At 41.6% G+C, this 21,830-nt stretch overlaps 1 protein-coding gene and 1 long non-coding RNA gene across 5 annotated transcripts; one reads left to right on the forward strand and one right to left on the reverse strand.

Moving 5' to 3' along the window:
- The first annotated feature begins 169 nt into the window (after positions 1–169).
- Positions 170–4,236, forward strand: LOC120639604. Of its 4 annotated transcripts, XR_005661510.1 has the most exons (9): positions 170–346; positions 484–610; positions 858–1,012; positions 1,101–1,364; positions 1,651–2,079; positions 2,205–2,306; positions 2,720–2,815; positions 3,438–3,769; positions 3,970–4,236. It is a non-coding gene; the product is annotated as an uncharacterized LOC120639604 (long non-coding RNA). The 4 variants fall into 4 exon arrangements; XR_005661509.1 differs by lacking the exon at positions 3,970–4,236 and having other exon boundaries at positions 3,438–3,876; XR_005661512.1 differs by lacking the exon at positions 3,970–4,236 and having other exon boundaries at positions 3,492–3,876.
- Positions 4,237–7,066: 2,830 nt separating this feature from the next.
- Positions 7,067–13,694, reverse strand: LOC120639599 (ATP sulfurylase 2-like). Its single transcript, XM_039915469.1, has 5 exons — positions 13,065–13,694; positions 8,646–9,051; positions 8,318–8,578; positions 7,597–7,683; positions 7,067–7,504 (listed from the first exon to the last, which is right to left on the reverse strand). The coding sequence occupies exons 1-5, from the start codon at positions 13,619–13,621 to the stop codon at positions 7,379–7,381; spliced, it is 1,437 nt and encodes a 478-aa protein (XP_039771403.1). The 5' UTR covers positions 13,622–13,694; the 3' UTR covers positions 7,067–7,378.
- Between the last annotated feature and the right edge of the window lie 8,136 nt (positions 13,695–21,830).

Consider the following 21,830-nt stretch of genomic DNA (forward strand, 5'->3'; position numbering starts at 1 on the left):
TGTACAATCTGAACCATCAATTTGCTATTTTTCCTCCAGAAACTGAATTTCAAAATATTTTATTATGGATATATTTAATTGGGATAATACAAGCATGTCTGAAATCTAAGCAACTGAATCTCTAGCTCTTCTGAAAGCTGCTGCTATTCAGTAAGTATAAGCTATAACCCTTACATTGTACTGGCTAATTTACTACATTTGGAGGGTTAACATCTAGACTTATCATTCTTTTTAATGAATGGTTGCCTATTCGTGCTCATAACCTTTATTCAGTGTATGGCATTTGCAGCTCTTTGGGATGGTTTGACAAGGCACATCACAAGCAAATATTGGAGGAGCTACTACTGTAATTCATTCCCTGGTTCTTTTGGATAAATTTTTTATGTCCTGACTTCAACACCTTCACTTGCATGCCAGCATCAGTCTGTATGGATCCAGTTTAAACAAATTAATTTAACTGTGCACTCTCATGGTTATTTGCAGCCAAATGTATGAAACCAACATGCTCAGTTAGAATAAATTGAGCATGTACAGGCAAATGTATGACAAGTGCCTGATTGTCCTGCTGTACAGGCATACAGCTTGATGGTCTGGTCTTTGAAAGCCCTAGGTATTCTTCTTGTGTGCTAAACTCTTAGAATAAGCTTTGTGTCCCATTTTGCTTTTAGAGAATGCTGGAGACAGGCAAAGCTCTGCAATCTTATCCCTATTACTTTGGGTTTTAGGTAGTTTCCTTCATGATTATGAATGTGATGGCTTATTACGTATTTTCCATGCATTCATGTCTTGCAGATCAGAAATGGGAATTATGAATGCGATGGCTTATTACGAATTTTTCATGCATTCATGTCTTGCAGATCAGAAATGGGGGATGTGTGTTTCTCTACACACCTCATTGACGGTGATGGGGTTTTCAATGTCTCCGAATTGGAGAACTTCATGAAGGAAGCTAGATTGGGTGAGTGCAGGCTCTCGTATGCTGTTGTATCAATAATGGGCCCGCAAAGTAGTGGTATGTGGTCCTTTTTTTCCATTGTGTCGATCTGTTTACTTGGTATTTCCGTTTATTTAATTTCACCATCTTCCTCTTTTTCTTGCAGGGAAAAGTACACTTTTGAATCATCTTTTTGGCACCAATTTTAGAAAGACGGATGCTTTCAAAGGAAGGTGTGCTACTATTTCTTTATATTTGTCACTAAACTTATGCGGGGCCCGATGTGGGGGCTGATGGCCGGCCTCGCCACCATCGACGCGCAGCCCCACGGAGGCTCCCCTCACACTCCTTACGCGGTCACGGGAATTGCCATTGGAGTCTTGCCTTTGGGAGTGGGGCTCCTGTTCTAGGTGCACAGCAGGTGTATGAGGTAATGCCCCATTCGACACTCTTCTTTCTTTTTTTCTTCAATTCGTGTGCCACTTTATTCAGTGTCACTGCATTTTTGGGTCAGATATTTACAATCATTTGCTTACCATGTGACTTGATGCATACAGCAATTTGGTAAACCTGAGCTCCTGAAGGTTATGAGATGTAGGTTTAAGAAAAAAAAATATAAAGATTAGGCACATGCAGTCGGAAATTGGAGCACGGCTCCATACTTTTGATGTATATGTTATTCTTTAAACCAATCTATTATGTTTGCGGTTTTGCAGTAAGCCTCGAGGATTCAGAAGACACAGTTATCACTTTAATAGAACCCGGTACGTACCCCTCTATTTGCACCACTTGAAGGTGCATACCACAACATGTGACCTACTGTATTCTGAAGACTGGTAGAATTGTAATCGTAATGCTATCATGCGCAATTTAGTTTGGATTAGACGCCGTTCCCAGCGAACCTGGTGAGGCCCCAGCCATTTGAGAATTGTCTTCATTTTTTGTATGCAATATTTAGTTTAATCAGTGGATGTTGGGATGTCGTGGGGATGTTATTTGGGCTATTTTGTGCTGTAAATTTTGTGCCTGGCTGCAGTGGAACCCGGTGAAATTGGGTTTGAGTTGGCAATGCAAGCAGGGTTTAAGCGATTTATTTTTGTTGAGTTGGGAACTTGGGATTCTAAGCACATGTTCAGTCTTCTCGGGTAATTTCATTGAATGGCTCCTACTGTACAATATATTTGCCCTATTTTAGTGTTCCTTTTTCTGGTTTGGGTTAATATAGTTCATATATAGTTTCTTAAATGTGTTTTCTGGGTGTTTATATCAGAAAAAGAGTTCACGGAAGGATGGAGGTGTGACAGTTCCAGAGAGAGAGTCTGCTTTGGAGGAGGCTGGTGCAATGGATGCGGTCTTGGTGAATACACATAAGGTTTTCATTCTTTTGTTCCTTAACCTTTTGCTTCATGGCTGTAGTGCTACTTGTAACTATCACTGAAAATGCAATGTTCAAATTACAATTTTCTTTCATGTAGTTCTACAGGTGGTTTGTAAAACTGGAGTCGGCTGTGAAATCTGAGTTTTGTTTAATGTCACTATTTCTCTTGGCGACAGAAAAATTATGATAACATTGTTTGCTCACTCTGGAGACATTGTTTATTGATAGACAGAGGAGAAGTATCGCCTTTATGAGAATACATTAGAGGAGCGTGTCAACACATGTGACAGCATCCTGAAGCAATTAAGGCTGCAATTTTTTTTGTTTCTTTATGTTGAAAAAAATCTGTACAGACGTATACACCTTTGCCCTTTCAGTTTTAACCCTTTTAAAGTGCATCTCTACAGGTTGATGATACATTGAACTTGTTTGAAGAACTACAGTCCTTGCACTCGAGTGTTGCCACGAAGACTAAAACTTTGCATGATGCTTGCGGCCAACTGGTATGTCCATTTTGCACCACTTGTGTTAATACCATCCTTATAGTTGTGTTTGTGCGCTTTGACTCTTAATAGTGAAATATCCATCTACCAGAGAGAACCATCAGTTCTACACAACTTGTGCACATAAGACATCTTGAAGCATTAAAAAAAGAGAGCAGCGCTATGCATCTAACTTTGCTCACGATTTTCCACTTCCAACCAATAACGGCGCTCTGTTTCTCATCAAAGTCAGCCCAAGAAAGTACATAAACTGAAAAAAAAAACTCACATCTCTTTTAGTTTGTAGCAAATGCATTCTGATCCATGATTCTGTTTAAGTTGTTTTTTATCAACTACCAACTGGTGAAATGAGCAAGTCAAATTCCATTGAGATTTGAGAGTGTTTTTCTCATGTGCAACTTGTGGAATCTATTATTAAATTATGTTGCTTTGATACAAATGGGGAGTGCCCACCTTCGATACAAATGGCTACTAACTTTCGTGGTTAATAAAAGGTTTTCACTATTTCCATTAGGTTTCTTGGAATCTGTTTGCTGCAAAATTAATCGAGAAAATATGTGTGCTGCCAAGTTAATTTGTTTTGTTTAGTAATTTCTTCTGATATGAACTATTTATATTGCAGGGAGCATGTTTATGTAGCCATTCTGATCATTTCATTATGTTTGTGGAGAAATAGGGGGCTACTTTTGTGCAAAGCTGAGCAAATTCATAGGAGAATCTGATGGAGCTGATGATCTTGGTCCCGCTGCAAATATTATGGGATCCTCAATGAAGCGAACTAATATCAAAATTTAATTTGGAGGCATTTATGGAATCAGAGTTTTAGTTTGGTATTATCTGATTTAATCTCGGCGCATTCGATGATGCTACCAATATTGTTTGCATATCACTATGATAGTATCGAGTTTGCACCATATCCTGATTTGGCATCATAAGGATGCTGTTAGAAGTGAGGTATATGTTAATATTTTCTGGATGTGCTACATTATTAGCAATGGTCTGCAAGTTAATCATGTGTGAGTTTAAACATCCGCTCTGAAGGAATCTTTTTTTTCGAAAAACACATGCTTGCAGCGCTCTTTAGATGGCCGTTTCATGACAAGATGCTGGTGTCATTTTGCTTTATATTAAACAATTATGTTAATTCCTCATAGATATTGAATGGAATATTTGGTGGCAAAAATAATTGAGGTGTGGCGACCTGCTCGCCCTTCCGGCCCAGTTCCGCGCTGCGGTACCGAATGGACAGCGCCATTTGGTGAAGATGACCCTTGGTATGGAACCTCTCAGATTTAACGGTCATGTATGTTAACTCACATGCGGTGCTAATTTTTATTTACTGGCGAAGTGGCTAATTTGTAAAATTATGATTGTGATTTCACTATTTCACAACTGTTCATGTTGGACTCATGGTATCTTGAAAAAGTAGCATAGCTGCTGGCAAAATCAAGTTTTAATTGTGATTTTGGTTGTCTCATTAACTGAATGGAATATTTCATTTTCATATTTTGGTATGTTACATTTTAATAGTACTAGATTTCTATCTCAAACTTTAAAAAGATGCCGAAAATTGCCTTTACATCAGTGTTACAAACAAAAAGAGGTATTATCAGCCTCAAGGGTATAATGGTCATTTTATACACAGGACAAATAATCTATCAGTAATAAACAGCCAAACACCTTGCTTATTTTGGATAGCAGATTCTCCAGACCGCGGCTTATCAGATAAGCCTCAGCTTATAAGCAAGTTTCATAAAAGCTCTCTCAAACATAGCTTAAACATATAGATGGATTGGCATTGGCGAAACATATAGATGGAGGGAAACATATATATGGATTGGCATTGGCGAAACATAGATGGATTGGCATTGGACTCCCTAGAGATTCGAACAACATATTTTTAAGACTACATGCTCATGCGTGAAATGATGTTGGCCAATCATGGGAATGGTGATAAGTAGATGAACCAACTGATTGTTCAATTCGCACCATTAATAAACGATGTAATTTCCATAGTGTTCAGCTTGGTATTTTTGATATTTGGAATAATATATTTTGTTTATTTATTTTTTGCAGCATTGGTCTTCAAAACACGTGTGTGCCGCACGTGCACCCTACTAGTTGACATAATAGGTAAGGATAGGAATTGTGTATAATTAGAGAAAAAATAGTGAGATAGCAATGGTTTTTCCTACAGTTCAAGGTGATTTGATATCTGAATTTGGTCCTTAAATGTTGGATTCAAATTACTTTTTAATAATGAAGTGTGTTTCGGCATTCAGCATGAGAAGAAGAATTTGGGCAAAACATTATTTTGAGTCCAAAACAGTTGTAGCTAGCTAGTTCTCTTCTCGTTTTTTTTAAAAACAAGTTATTTCCCTTCTCAAAGTAATTAAGCACCATCGTCAAAGTAAAATCAGGTGGTGACAGCCTAGTAGGGTGCCAGTGTGTTGCAACGGTTGTAAAATTATTATGCATAAGTCTTGTTGCATACCAATATTGCTAACAAAGTATTAAAAATTGTGAGATGCACAAATCTAAATGCATAATGGTTTAGTGGAAGATAAGTTTTTCCCCCTCAATTTACATTGAATTTAAATTACATAGACATGTCATAATAAGTACAGTTCAATTAGATATGTCATAATAAATACATGTTTTTGTGACGATTTGGAGGTTTAGCCCCGATTTAACTGAAAGAGGTGACGAAAATATCAAATATGGAATGAGAGTTAGAAGTCAATGTCATATAAGGGAGAAAAATTCACGAGGTCAAGGAAAGGAATTAGTTATCTTCCAATATTAAATAAGGAATTTCTATAAAAAAATTAGCTCTTCTCATACACATGAATCTTTTTTTGAGGGAAAATACACATGAATCTTTTGCCCATAGCCTATGTGGAACACTATGGCTATTTCTCTTGGATTTTTTTAGACGTTTCTAATTCTGCTTTTTATTGAATGCTGGGAATCAGTAGGGTAGGATAAGGAAGAAACTCATGCATTATATTAGTAGAGAAGAGATGTGTGAATCGATCCAACCTTAGTGTTCTCCATGCTTGTGGTTTTAATATTGTGAGCATAGACAGCAATAACAAGCCTTTTAGCGTGATTGTCAAGAAGACATCTAGCTCTTCTCTAGAGTATCCCATAACATTAATCAAATCCAGAAGGATTACTAATTAAGCATAATAATATGGTTCATCTAACCTAAGTGAACAATCTCAACATGAAGTGTGATTGCATATAAAAAGAACATGTTCGATGAACAGGGAGCACTAAAGTAGATAAACTAGAGCATATGAGCAACATCAATGGATGGTAGATACTAATCCGTAGGTATAGCAAGAGTAACTAGTTAAATTAAGGTTGAATGCACTAAATTGTCCTATATGTGATTGCATCTCAAGCATCTCTAAACTATTTTCCTCTATATACCTTCCAACTAATATCCAATCTCCGCTATGATCTTCGATGACTCAATTGCATTAGCACACTTACTTTCAAATACTAAGAAGAGTCCTTAGCAGAAGACTGCTGTACAAAAATACCATATGCTCTCAACATACTACACCTAACTACTATGATTATATCTAGTAGCTATGTCATCTAGATCGATTACTGAAAAATGGATTAAGGGACTATTCGGTGCATATATTGTAAGGTTGGCACCATTTGCCATGAAAGTTTGCCATGAAAGAATACCGACGATCTATTTTTAAGTGGTCATGTAGTTGCGATTTCCAGTTAGAAACCTTATTTCCATCCCTATGCATGCATCATATTGGTCAGTTTTCGATGATTTCTATTGAAACACATGCTATATTTAAGTTATCTTCCTTTTTTGAAAGGAAATAAGCTAGCTTCTTTTGTTTCATGGAGGACCGTTATTTATTGAAAACATCATGCACAAACACTTTGGTACATCTAGGTCGCTTAACGGTTATTACCATTTGACAGGAAGCACCCTGCGAACATTACTGTTGTCAATCTCAATACGTCTGATTCGGATGCCGCCAGCAAGTTGCGCAAACTGGATCTACACTTACATAGATGGTAGTCGCCTAGTTCATGACTCCCTGTGGGGGGTTCTGGAAATCGGTCAGGCGGTCAGGTTCGAAGCTAGGATTATGGACTGGTAAGGATATTAGATGGAGGAATAGGACAATCCAATGGGACATGGAATGGCTGCTGAGTACAGAATCATGTGAAGCATGCGTTACAGGGTAATAATATTATCAGTTGATCCTGTTACAAAATTCAAGTTTTGATGATAATTCAAGCAAATAATGTATTCCCCCCTCAACAAAATTAAACACATTCTATTATAGCTGAACCAGCTCAATTACAGAACAACAGCCATGCTGCTTTCGACTCAATTTTGTACAAATATTTTCAGGCTTCAGTTTCTTACGAAGAAAATTAAACAATCCGAAAGCTTTGATCATATCAATCAACTATCAACCTAAAATAAAAAAAATAAAAAAGCTCAAATGATCCAACCACCTGCTTTCAGTTTTTTTCCCGCCATTGAATAGTCTCATAGTCATACAGGAATAAATCTCATACAGGAACTGGAGTCACTTCTTCCGCTTGTAAGCTATTGTAGTAGTCGACAAGGACTTTCCACCCTCCAGGGCACATGAAACCATCAGGAGGGTTCTCACCATTTTTGGCAAAAGTGCGCATCTGGTTCAAATGTAAGATTATTTGTGAGTAGGTGTAATCATCACTACGACAAAATCTTATATAACAAATATGGTGAGAACTAATGAGCCCACCTTTGTTCCTGAGATGAACAGAAAATCTTGACGGCGTGAAGGATCAAAGAAGGCCATCTTCTTTGCCACTGTATCATAAGCTGCTACCTGAAATGGATAACAAAACAAGTGTGTTCAAGTTTTTCTTTAACAAAAGATAATAAGTCAAAGAAATTTTAAAATGAATCAAACTGAATCCCTAGTATGTACATCAGTTTTGTGTCTTGTTCTTTTTTTTCAAAGCACATGTGCTATATGAATAGTGAAACTTCACCAATTTCTGAAAAATATAACTTCATGGTATTTAAAAGAAATACAATAATTGCTTGGAGCTGAGTGTGCAGATCAACGCTAAACAAAAGTAAATTCCTATCATGATAGATAAACAGTGTAATATCTCATTTTTGTATGATGTAGTTGTCACTGATTCCCAGCTCAGTAGCATAGGTGGAACTGATAGCTCCTATTCCTTTGCTGAAGATAACAAAGAGTAAAACTTGTACTCGCATAACAGGGAAATGATTTCTTATTAAGATTATATTATGCAAATACCATCAGATTCATCAACTATTCATATTTTAGTAAATGCGCATAAAATGCAAATAAAAAGGGATTAAATGCTGAAATACAACTCTGAAGATTAATGCAACAGGACAATGTAAAGGGACATTGTATTGAGGTTTATGGACCTCCAACGGTTTAATGAATAATGTTAAATGCTAAGGAGACTTGTATCAATCACCTTGAAGGGCAGTATGTTGAGTTTCTCTAAACCTGGAGCCATGCTCAAGACCTTCTTTCCATGGTCTGGGTTGTATAAATCCCTCTTTTCTGTGGGATGGCCCATCCCAGCAGGATCACGGCCTACTATGTAGAAATTGGCACCAGCATTAATTCGTGCTTTTGCATGCCACTGAACTTCTGTTGGGCCAGCATAATGCATTGGAGAGGGAAATATAGACACTATAGTAGTCTCAGGATCAAGGACTCCATCTTCTAAGACCTGTACAAATCAACTTCAGCAATTTCCATGATACATCTGGTAAACATTTAAGATGACAAATGTATACCTTGCTGTGTTGTTCCATTCTAACCGGCAGTGGGACATCATCAGCTTTCGTATATCCACCTAATGGATGTAGTAGTAGGATGGGATTCTTGTAACCCATTTCCAAGAGACGCCTTCTAGTGTCATTCATCAACAGTGCATGACCATTATGTACTGGATTTCTCAATTGGAAGGCAAACACAGCATCAGCCCCCCTCTTGTCGAACTCATTCCTGAGTTGCCGAGGTGAAAGTCTGTAGTGATCAAGACCATCATTGTATTTGATGGGTTCCAACACCTCCAGATCACCACCAATCAGCCAGTTCCCAGCTGATGCAATAGCCTCATCAACATAGGGTAAACCAGGTGCAGTTGTACCCCATGTTCTCGCGATTCTTTCTTCTTTATTATGGGGGTACATTTCGATTCTGAGGAACAGAGATGAATGTATCATAATCAAACATTTTGACAGGAACTCGGCATAGAAAGGTAGGAGTTATATGATAAAGAACACATTACACTAGCTAAGAAAGTGTTCTTGCAATTTCACCTAAGTTGCATACAGGGCATATAATGTAACACAACGCTACAATAGTATTTTTTCGGCAGAGTTAATGTAAAAAAAGTGGAACATTGACACTGCTATGTAAAAGCCAATGGTGACACTTTGACTAACTTCATGGCCTACGCAAGCTGCCCAAAGAAAAAGGTACTACTAATATTGTCACGTCCCTGATCAGGGACCGTGCAAAACTAGGTAAATTGGGGGAATTGTGAGGGACAAATGGACGCTGAACCGGACACTTGAGATCGGGCACGCCGGCGGCTGCTGCGCCCAATCTCAAGGCCCGGAGTTAGATGAGGATCTCTCCTGATAATTCTTGCTTTTTCTCCCTCCCTCAAAAGAAATACAATCTCATCCTTATATAGAGATGGGCTGACTTGACCCTTAAGAAACATTGACTTGACCCTTAAGAAACCAATCTCTAAATTTAAGGAAATAACAAACCAATCTAATCTAATCTCTCCTAATATCTGGACCCTATTACTGTTCACATCTTGAACAGTACTTTCTGCACATGACATCTCCCTCCTTCGAAGACAGCTCGCCCTCGAGCTGTGATGATCAGGTGGAGGCCACGGTTCCAAGCGCATGCGTGCCCTCGGTGGCCGGCGCCGAGGCGTGGCAGCATGTCCCGGAGACCCTAATTTCTTGGTCTTGCCATGCAGATGCATGCCGAGGAGTTGAAGTTGATCTGCCCCTGCGGGAAAAGAGAGACAAACCACGGAGACGCCATGTGGGGTACGAACCGGCAACTGCGGCAACGCGTGTCTCAACCGGCTACGGATTCGAGCAGGGGCTGGATCAGCAACAACTAGGGCCTCATGACAAGCAAGCTGATCCACGGAGACGCCGTCTTGAAGCTGCTGTTGTGCCGCCGCGGCAGAAAGTGGCAATGCCAGCGCTGCCCGTGCTTGTCGCCTGGCCAAGAATCCACATGCTGCTGCTTGAAGCCGTGTTGCCGCCTTGTCTCGCCGCAAGCTCTCCTTCAACTTCAGGAGCAAGGCTTTGATCTTTGTGCAGTCTTCTAGCATGTTGGCGCACAAATCTTCCACCGATGTTGATGGATCACCGGCAGCAGAAGCCATGATCGAAACCGAAGCAAGCTGATACCAATTGTCACGGATCTGATCAGGGACCGTGCAAAACTAGGTAAATTGGGGGAATTGTGAGGGACAAATGGACGCTGAACCGGACACTTGAGATCGGGCACGCCGGCGGCGGCTGTGCCCAATCTCAAGGCCCGGAGTTAGATGAGGATCTCTCCTGATAATTCTTGCCTTTTCTTTCTCCCCCTCAAAAGAAATACAATTCCATCCTTATATAGAGATGGACTGACTTGACCCTTAAGAAACATTGACTTGACCCTTAAGAAACCAATCTCTAAATTTAAGGAAATAACAAACCAATCTAATCTAATCTTTCCTAATATCTAGACCCTATTACTGTTCACGTCGTGAACTGTACTTTCTGCACATGACATCTCCTCCCTCCTTCGAAGACAGCTCGCCCTCGAGCTGTGATGATCAGGTGGAGGCCACGGTTCCAAGCGCATGCATGCCCTCGGTGGCCGGCGCCGAGGCATGGCAGCATGTCCCGAAGACCCTGATTTCTTGGTCTTGCCATGCAGATGCATGCCGAGGAGTTGAAGTTGATCTGCCCCTGCGGGAAAAGCGAGACAAACCACGGAGACGCCATATGGGGTACGAACCGGCAACTGCGGCAGCGCGGGTCTCAACCGGCTACGAATTCGAGCAGGGGCTGGATCAGCAACAACTAGGGCCTCATGACAAGCAAGCTGATCCACGGAGACGCCGTCTTGAAGCTGCTGCTGTGCCGCCGCGGCGGAAAGTGGCAATTCCAGCGCTGCCCGTGCTTGTCGCCTGGCCAAGAATCCACGTGCTGCTGCTTGAAGCCGTGTTGCCGCCTTGTCTCGCCGCAAGCTCTCCTTCAACTTCAGGAGCAAGACTTTGATATTTGCGCAGTCTTCTAGCATGTTGGCGCACAAATCTTCCACCGATGTTGATGGATCACCGGCAGCAGAAGCCATGATCGAAACCGAAGCAAACTGATACCAATTGTCACGGATCTGATCAGGGACCATGCAAAACTAGGTAAATTGGGGGAATTGTGAGGGACAAATGGACGCTGAACCGGACACTTGAGATCGGGCACGCCGGCGGCGGCTGCGCCCAATCTCAAGGCCCGGAGTTAGATGAGGATCTCTCCTGATAATTCTTGCTTTTTCTTTCTCCCCCTCAAAAGAAATACAATCCCATCCTTATATAGAGATGGGCTGACTTGACCCTAAAGAAACATTGACTTGACCCTTAAGAAATCAATCTCTAAATTTAAGGAAATAACAAACCAATCTAATCTAATCTTTCCTAATATCTGGACCCTATTACTGTTCACGTCGTGAACAGTACTTTCTGCACATGACAAATATGCACGAAAGGAATGATTTCTGTATCTTATACGTCAATCATCCTTAACTGAACAAGAGAAATCCAGAATATTGCATTAATAATTTGTATCAGGGTAACTTCTTCTAGTGCCCTGGTACCTCTGCCATATTGAGCTGACCAAGTTGAACTTTGTGTGGTGAACTATCAGCATACAAATGCCTTTTTTCGTAATATCAGTTCTCATATATAGCTTCATGCTTTAATAAATTAAATAATATGCTGTGTCTGATTTCAACATTTAACCAAGGAATGCATCTTTGAGTTATCAATAGGGAATAATCCTTGTCAGTATGCTGTATCCAGTAATATCAGTCTAACTAGGGATCATGATGTCAGAATGGTCAAAGTAGGGAGGGGGAGGTTAACTTTTCCGATTTTTCCTCAAAATTCATCCTGAAGGAAAAGCAATGATGAGTTTACACAACTAGATCTTTAGAGAAAGGACTAATTAGGACCTTAATATGCCTGGATCATTTGAATGGATGCAGTTGAGAGACTAATGGAAGGGGGTGACAAGATGATGGTGACATTGCTCCATGCTCCAGAAAAGAGGGCAAATGTCAAGAAGAGATCCTCAGCATGAGATGTGATCACATCAAGATGACAATTTGCAAGGGCCACGCAAAAAAGCATTATTGCTCTTATAATCAACTAATAATCACCGAGCACAAAGATATTTAATTTCAAATCAAATTGATATTTGTTATTAAATATGTAGTTCAGATGGGCCCATTTAAGTAACATCCGTAACAATGAAGATAACGTACCATTTGACCAATGGTCATATAACCTGATGACCATTCACAGCGATATCAAAGCCAAGTTGCTCACTAATCATATGGCCAAATACACATCACGAGGAAATCATTGTGCAATAAGAATGAAAGCGATGTGATGGAAAAGGACAGCGCCTTCAAGGAGGACAATAGCTTTTTGCCAAAAAATTCTCATCCATTGAGCTTGCCAGTACTGGTATGGTCCCCAAAGGTACCCAAAAATGTGGACTAGAAAGAACAGGCCGCAAACTTGAGATGCTTCGTGGGAATTTTCCGCAACTGAAATCTCATAAAGTTGGTTAAGTGGAGATGGAATTCTTTATCAGGCAATGCTTGCTACTCCTAGTTGCTACATTCCTCTAATACGCCCATATGCAAATCAGCAACCAATACCTACCAAGCATGATGCCTTCCTTGATGGCAAGAATCTCAATTGGATTGCGAATATATCGTCCACACAAAAAAAAACCACGAAGTTGTAACGAACATCGCGGTTACTAACATATTGTAAGCACGTAATAATAAGTTGTGATTGATCGAACCAAGTACCCAAAATGGCAGCACGGAAAACGCGTAAGAACACATCATCATGTTTTGGCAAAGAAGAATATAAGAAACGGAGGAGCAGGACGGACCTGCGCAGGATGGCGACGACGCCGCCGTCGGCCCCTTCTAAGGCGACGTCAGGCTTATCCCCGATCCGCTCCTTGTCGGCGTCCCCGACTGCGAGCACGATGGGGAGCGACATGTTGACGAGGCCCCCGTCGGGGAGGCGGATGCAGTTGAAGTGGAGGCTCTGCAGGTACTCGGCCTCCCGCATGAACCCGCGCAGCGGGCTGGCCCACCCCTCGGCGAGCACGTGCGCCCACTGGAGGTCGACGGGCGCGAGGCGCACCCGCGGGAGCGCGCCCGCCTCCGCGCGCAGCACCGGGAGGCGGTCGGGCGGGGCGACGAGCTCGACGAGCGCGCCGCCGTCCGGGTCGATGAGGGAGCTGCGGACGACGGACATGGCGCGGCCGCGGCGGCGGTGGTGGCGCGGGGACGGGGCGTGGGAGTGGAGGGCGGCGAGGCGGGGGCGGGAGGGGAGGAGCGCGTGCGCGTGCGCGAGCGAGGCGGTGGCGCGGAGGCGAGCCGCGGGGGAGGGGGAGGGGTGGTGGAGGCCGGGAGGAGTGAGGAGGTGGGTGGTGGCCATGGATGCGCGCGAGGTGTTCGACCGCTTCGCTTCCGTGCGGTGCGCCGGCTGATGAGGCGCCACCTGATTTGTCTATTCTACAATCTACATGAAAGTGAGCAAAGTATTTTTTATAGGGGCCGTGGCACAAGTATGGGTTTACTCTTTTTGACCCCAAATCTTTGAAAATATCATTGAAAATGACTTTGCGATTTAAAAAGTCCAATTCGTTTTTTTGCATTGTCCACCCCTCTTTCACGTAGAACTTTTTATATAGTTTTACTGTACTCCTTCAAATAATTTTTTGTAGTTCTTCATTCAAAATAAATGTAAGGAGAATTCTGTGGTTCTTCATTGAAACAAATGTTAAGGAGAATTTTGTGCGTCGTCATTCGAAATTGATAAATGTACGGAGGATTTGTGGCTCTTCATTCAAAATAAATACAAGGACAATTTTTTTGTGTTTCTTCATTCTAAATAAATGTAAGGAAACTTTGGTGGCTCCTTCCCTATTTTCAAAATAAATAAACGTAGTTTTGCAACATTTACTCATCCCCTCGTGTTTGATGAATTTTCTTTCCTCCTCCATGGGGCCGTTGGCGGCGCATCACGAGGCCTTACCGGCGAGCAAACGATTCCTCCTGGGTCGATGTCGGCACAAAAGAAAAAGGTGATTCCCATCGCACGGCCGTCCGCGCCGCAACGCTCACGTCCACATACCAAACCCTCTCTCGCGCATAGATCCTCTGCTCCACTACTTGACATGGAGCCGCAACGGAACGGGAGCCTCACATCCTCTCTCTCTCTCTCAGATGATGATGATTGGACCACGCTGGCCGAATACCAAGGAATTGTCAATAGAAAAGGAAAGAACCATACACGATATGCTTGCTAGCTTTATTTGCTTGGCCTTTTTCTGCTTTGACCAAGTTCCCAAGAGATTTCAGTCGGCACCCAACAAGGAGCAACTGAGTTAGGCCCTGTTTGTTTTAGCTTCCTACAGCTTTTCTACTCCAACCAGCTGAAAAAGCGAGAAGCTCCGCCAAACGAACCAGCTTCTTCAAGCGATGAGAAGCTGCAAAAGCCTCCCGTTACACTACAAGCGAACAAGCTCGCTGGGAGGAGCTTCCCGTGTTAGATTTAATTATCCATGAACAGGATCTTAGCTTAGTCTAATCATGATCACTAATTACTTAATGTGGAATTAATTAGATTAATACTGACCAGAATCTTTGAATCCATGAACGCCTCTGTAGTTGTAGTAGTAGGGCTGATGTAGATGAAGTAGAGTTTAATCTTCACCAATTAGAGAGATTTGGATCTCTTGTTGATGAAGATCTTGATGTCGATGATGACCAGCAACTCCTGTCGGTGCCTGCCACGAAGTAGATGAGGAAGTCGCGCTTCCAGTCCCTCCAGTGCCCTAATTGATTGGTGTTTTGCTAATCGCGAGATTAGTTGATTAGGGTTACAGAGGGTACCCCTCCGTCTCATATTTATAGACAGCACTGTGGGACCGGGGCCGACTTATAGATGGAAACATTAGGTGTACCTGCCAATCACAGTACATGACTTATTTGGTATGTTATCTCTAATTTGTGGAAATTATTTGACATGCAGATCTAGGTTGTTATCCTGAGATCACAAATTTCCAACATTCTCCCACTTGATCGAACGGTTAACAACTTAGGTTCGCTTTAAACTTATGTTCACACTCAGTACAACAGTAAGACCGGACCAATGCGTCGTCAGTAGTATTTAATTCACTACCGGGACTCCATTACCCACAGTTCACTGCAATACCTCGATAGAACGCTTATTACTTATTTGGGAATGATCATGTATCCAGAATCAAGTCCAAGACCGTTCACAAATCCCATACTTAATTTCGCGAAAAATTAAATGGGATGAGTGACAAGTTTTGAATAATATTTGCTAGCATAAACTCAAACTTATTTCTTTAACTTTAATAACTTGATCCTGGGACCTTTCTTTCACAACATAATACTTAATCATCAGTAGTCTAGACATCATCAAAAATTATGTTGTTACTCGAATGAATACCGCAATCATAGCAGTATCAATTTGCTGTCCATAAACTTAACACCGGAATATAATTCTGAAGCTTGATAAGTTAAAACATGCTTATGCAATCTCAGCTTTTGTTATGCCAAGTTTGCTTAGAGCTCTCAATAAAATTGCTCTTTTCTGCGAAAGTGAAGGACATAATCTAATGTGCACTTTTACATCCTCGCACTCTTACAGAATTCTTAGCTAAATAATTTATAATAAACAAGCATGCTATGGTGTCTTGTACATTATCCAATGGACCTCTTTTGGATAATATTAAACACATAAGGATTTCCGGCTTACAAATGCAAAGTCAATCACTTAGAGACTCATGCATAAGCTTCAAAAGATTGAAGCATAAGGAACGTCTTCCTTAACTTTATCTCAACTTTATTCTTAGAGTATTAGACATAATTTGCTAATAGAATAGCATATCTTAATATTTATTCTTATTGTATCACTTTAGACAACTTACATCTCAAGTGATGATCCTAACACTTTCTTGGTCCAATCTTAGTGTACATTGATGCCCAAAAAACATAAGAGGCTTTCACCAAGATTACTTTAAATTTAATTTAATGATGATATGAAATCTCACAATATTAGTAGCATATTCTAATCGCCACTTTACTTAGTAGAGCATCATCCACTTAAGTATTAGGATAATAACTTTTCCACCTTAATCTCAGTACATACCTTTATCCATGAACACTTAAGCAATAAACTTATTTGCGAAATTTATAAACAATAAATCACATATTCATGTTGGGATTAATCAACTTATGAGAATCCTCAACAAAATATATGGTAGCTTAAGATGGAGGTTTACTTAACTAATGGCATGAGTTAAATATTATGAGATTCTGCTACTTGAATCATCGATGCGGGGTAACTAAGCCCACATCTCTCCAAATCATCTCTTCCTCCTTTGTGAGCTCCCACTGACTCCCACTAATATCTGCATTTTTTTTAAGAACACAACAGTTGAAACAACTGATCTTTGCATTCCTTTAGAAACACAATAGTTGAGACAATTATAGTGGTAGAAATGATACCCTCAGACTTATTAGGATATCCATAAATGGTAGCTCATCATGATCATGACATAAGATCTTTATCTTTAGTATACCATTGATCAATTTCCTTTACTAATCAAGCTCACACCAGCGATGGCTAGAAATGAACAAGAGCAGCTAAGTTTATGGTCAAATATTTACCAAACAGCGATGGCCAGAAATGATAAATATAAGCCATACTTCAAAAAGTCTCGAGCTTCATTGAACTAGTCAAATAGCGATGGCTAAAATGAACTAGAGCAACAAAACTTTGTGAACATGTATCCATTAATCAGCGATGGCCAGAATAATGAATAAAGTCACACTTAACTTTATTTGAGACAATTTGCTTTATGGAGTAATTCTCCTGTCACAATGGTTTTTTTTATATAGTGTTCTCCATCATATTCACCCTTTATATGAGCCGAGTTTCTAATTCAGCCTTTTGAATATCAATCTTTATGGGCAAATAAAATATGGTGATAACTCTTTATAGTCTTACATCTAATGACTGGAGTATCTCTCATTCTTATGAGACATTACAACTGGAGTATCTCTTATACTTGATGAGACATTCCAATTCTCCCCTTCGAAATGTGATTTAACTAATAATATCACAATTTCGACAAGGTCTCATAAACAACTTATTGAAGCATTACATAATATGCAAGAAATAAATAAAATAATTCCTTGACAAGATAGCAAAATCAACAATGATGATATACTTATTATCTCAAAACTTAAAAATTGTTCAGAATCACTTATTACTGAAAACAAATATGCCTAAATATATAAAACTAATGCGAAGCATTTAACATCTTCATCATCATCATCATCATCATTAAAATTTGTTCCCCTTGAACTCCCCTGATCTTATGGGTCAGACTTAATGACCTACTGGGAATGCATCTCAATCAATCCACCAAAATTTAGGGGAAACTTTAACTTAAAAGAGCTTATGAGACAACTTTATTATCCTTCCTTTGCACTTGATGAAGTGACTCACATAACTTATATCTTACTGGAGTATCCACATTTTGAGCACGCTTATTATAATTTTCTAGTAGAGAAGCCATAAGATATGACACCAGCAGATCATCAGAGATGAACCTGCCAAGTGCTTTCAACTCAGTAGCCATATTGTACATGCTCTTAATGTGTATACTTAGTCCATTGTGCCCATCATAACGTGAGGTAGACAGCTTATTTATGAGGAAATTGAAATAATTAACTTTAGAACTTTCCTCAATAGAGTTCATAAACTCCTTCACACTTAGTTCCCTATCACCCTTCATATAAGGAAATGCTCCCCTTATGGCGTCTGAGATCGAATGTATTATAACTAAATTTGCAAATTCGTTGGATTTTTGCCATTTCTCCAACTTGGAGTTGTACTCCCTTAATTGCTCATTATGATTCTCAGTACTTATAGAAGGATTAACAGTTTTATCCTCATAAAGTGCGTAATCAAGGTCCAGAACCTTGAGAACAGCATGCACCTCTTTATTCCGCTTGGGAAAATTGGTGTCATCAAAGGGCTCAATGGTGCTTAGCAAGCCCAGATAATTCACTGAAAAATCATAAAATTGAAGTCTCAATAATCTTATACAATAAGATGCACATAAAAGCACAAGATTAACCCTACGATGGTCTGATTAAAATCATGCCATAAGTTTCAATTTGCATCACCGATGGGGAAAACAAACGAAACTTATCATTAACTCATAATTAAAACAACGATGGTCAGAATTAATTACAAGTGTACTCTAATCAAACTTCTCGATGGTTCCATTTGATTAGAGAGCATCTTAATTGTACATGGTGGAAAAAATATAATTTTTCAGCTTAAACAATGCGAACTAATGCAATGTTCATCAATAAAGCGGAAACATTAAGACAAATACACTTATTTTGGAATTTTAAACTCAAATATAAACAGTGAAATAACACATAAATCATAAAGAGATTAAATTTCACTGTAAATATAAAGCTCATAAACCTTAAACTTTGCTTTATATAATTAGTGCATAAAACATCAATAAATTTAATTGCACTAAAATGATAAGGCTCATTGATCTATAGATATAAGGCTCATCAATCTATATATTCTTTTTCATTTAACAAGCACATCTGACATTATAAATTAATTGTGCTCAAATAACAAGACTCATTAATAGCCCAAAAATAAACTCATTATCAATGATGATTTTCCATAATTATTTTTAAATTGACCTTATAACATCAGAATTATGGAAAATATCACTATTCATAATTGAGAAATATCTATCATAGATAAATTAAGCAATAACTTATTTGCGAAATTATAAAAAATAGATATCTCAAATATGAAATAAATACTCATGGGCATTAAATAAACATAAAGCTGGTAATAATAAGTGCAACAGTGAATAATTAAAGCCTTTAAATATTAAAAAAATTGGGCTAAAAGAACATTTAACGGACCTAAAACGCTGAATTGGCCCAACCATCATGGTGCGCAGCTCAGCCCAATAGCGCGCCACTGGCCCAGCTCAGCCCACTTGCCGCAAACCCTAATCGCGACGCTTGATCGTGGCCGTCCGTATCGATCCAATGGCCGGGAACGAAAATTGCACACATATAAAATATTAGAGGAAACCCTAAATCTTCGTTCTTTCCTTTCTCCTTTCTCTACCGACAGCACCCATCTCAGTTCATCCCACGCGCCGCCGCCAGGGCCATGCGTGCCCAGCAGCCAGGGCCGCGCGCGCCCAGCAGCCGGCCGAGCGACTCGTGCCCCGGACCCCCTGCCTGATGCGGCTCGGCCCTGAGGCCGCCGCCGCCTGATGCGTGCGCCGCGCGCCTGCCTTGGCACGGCGCGCCGCTGCTCCTTTGATGTGTCGTGTGCGGTGGAGGGGCGCGGGCTGCCGTGTGTGCCGCTGGCGCGCGTGCTGCTGCCGCTGGTTGCCACGCTCGCGGGTCCTGAGGATCTGCCCTGCTGATGCGCCACGCGGGATGGCCGCCCATGATGGCCAGTCGCCGAGCATCCGCAGGTCTACGTGATGGCCGAGCTTCGACTCTCCGCGGCCGTGCGTGATGGTCGCGTGTGTTGAGAGATCCTTGCACCAAAGCACTGCGCGCAAGCTGCCGCAGGCCGAGCACCACTGCGGGCCCTCTCGCCGGCGTCGCATGCGACCAGGTCGCGCGCGGCTCCATCGAGGGGCTCCGCTGGGGCGCAAATCATGGCCTGGGTGGTTCGCTGTGCATCGGTGCTGGTGTGCAGAGCTCATGGCTCGCCGGCATCTAATGGCGGCCATGCATCAGGTCTCTTCAGCAGCCAGTCACGAAGACAACTCATGCCGCTACGGAGATGTAAATAAGTTTCCTCAACTCATGATGACTAGGGTCAGATTATTAGCATTTTGGGAAAATTTTCTTCATGAACTTTGCAATTCGAGGTTGTTCCCCTCCTTCTCAATGCTAACGAGTGCTTAATTTGGCAAATCAAATCTTAATTGCTTGGCGTTAGGCAAGGATTCGTGAAACTTAGGAAATTATTTGGGGAAAAACTTAGCAGCCGAAAACCCTTTGAATATTAATTGCATAGTTCCATTAAGTTAATCATGAAATAAACCTCATCATGCCTCGGTCTAAACATAAATTAGCATTGAACTTAATCATTTGCATCTAATCCGAGACTTTTAGCGTAAACAGATCAAGATTAATCTTAAACTTGACCTAAACCGAATTAGATTAGATCTAATCTCATGATCAGAAACATAATTAACCATGATTTAGATCTAATCATGCATTCAGTACCTTAATTAAACATCAAATAAATCTAGTTGCATGCAAAACATTACTGCATGAACTTGATTGCATCTAAAACATGATTCAAACCTAACTATGCAATAGCATCTAATCTGCACAGCACATACATCTTAAACTGATGCATCTTAAACTGACAAAACAACAGAGGCGTAGAAAATAATGGCTCTGGATATTAGGATCATGACAGATCTAAGAAGTCTTTGATACCAATTGTTAGATTTAATTATCCATGAACAGGATCTTAGCTTAGTCTAATCATGATCACTAATTACTTAATGCGGAATTAATTAGATTAATACTGACCAGAATCTTTGAATCCATGAACGCCTCTGTAGTTGTAGTAGTAGGGCTGATGTAGATGAAGTAGAGTTTAATCTTCACCAATTAGAGAGATTTGGATCTCTTGTTGATGAAGATCTTGATGTCGATGATGACCAGCAACTCCTGTCGGTGTCTGCCACGAAGTAGATGAGGAAGTCGCTCTTCCAGTCCCTCCAGTGCCCTAATTGATTGGTGTTTTGCTAATCGCGAGATTAGTTGATTAGGGTTACAGAGGGTACCCCTCCGTCTCATATTTATAGACAGCACTGTGGGACCGGGGCCAACTTATAGATGGAAACATTAGGTGTACCTGCCAATCACGGTACATGACTTATTTGGTATGTTATCTCTAATTTGTGGAAATTATTTGACATGCAGATCTAGGTTGTTATCATGAGATCACAAATTTCCAACATCCCGAGCTTTTCCACTTAAACCGGTCGCCCCCTCCTCATCCTCGCGCTGGCCGCTGCTGCCCATCCATGCGCCGCCGCCGGTGCCCTCGCTTCCCTGCACGCCGGCAGCCACTGCTCCTCCCCTCCCCTCCGCAGTGGCCGCCGCCACTCCTCTCCTCGGCGCGGGCCGCCGCCGTTCCTCCCCTCGGCTCGCGCTCCCGCCGGCCGGAGCTCTCTCTCCCCGTCCCTCCCCTCCCCTCCGCAGCAGCTGCTGTCGTTCCTCCCCTGAGCGCGGGCTGCCGCCATCCCTTCCCTCGGCTCGCGCTCCTGCCGACCGGAGCTCTCTCCCCCCCGCCGGCGGTGCGCGGGATCCGCCGGCGGCCGGCGGGTGCCGAGGGACGAGGCGGTGGAGGCGGGCTACGGCGGCGGCGCCGCGACACGCGGGATCCACCGGCGGCCGGCGCGGCCGACGGGTGTCGAGGCGGTGGAGGCGGGGCTGCACGCTGGGGCGGACGGGCTCACGCGACGCGGGGGCAGGACTGCGGGCGGATGGCGTCTGCGCCGAGCCGCCGTCTGCCG

Source organism: Panicum virgatum, chromosome 7K, assembly GCF_016808335.1.
Source record: "Panicum virgatum strain AP13 chromosome 7K, P.virgatum_v5, whole genome shotgun sequence".
Taxonomy (NCBI): Eukaryota; Viridiplantae; Streptophyta; class Magnoliopsida; order Poales; family Poaceae; genus Panicum; species Panicum virgatum.

Coding starts and splice junctions, on each gene's coding strand:
- LOC120639599 (XM_039915469.1), bottom strand. CDS start 13,621: ATGGCCACCACCCACCTCCTCACTCCTCCCGGCCTCCACCACCCCTCC. Junction 9,052..13,064: donor GTCGTCGCCATCCTGCGCAG/GTCCGTCCTGCT, acceptor TCTGTTCCTCAG/AATCGAAATGTACCCCCATA. Junction 8,579..8,645: donor GAATGGAACAACACAGCAAG/GTATACATTTGT, acceptor TGATTTGTACAG/GTCTTAGAAGATGGAGTCCT.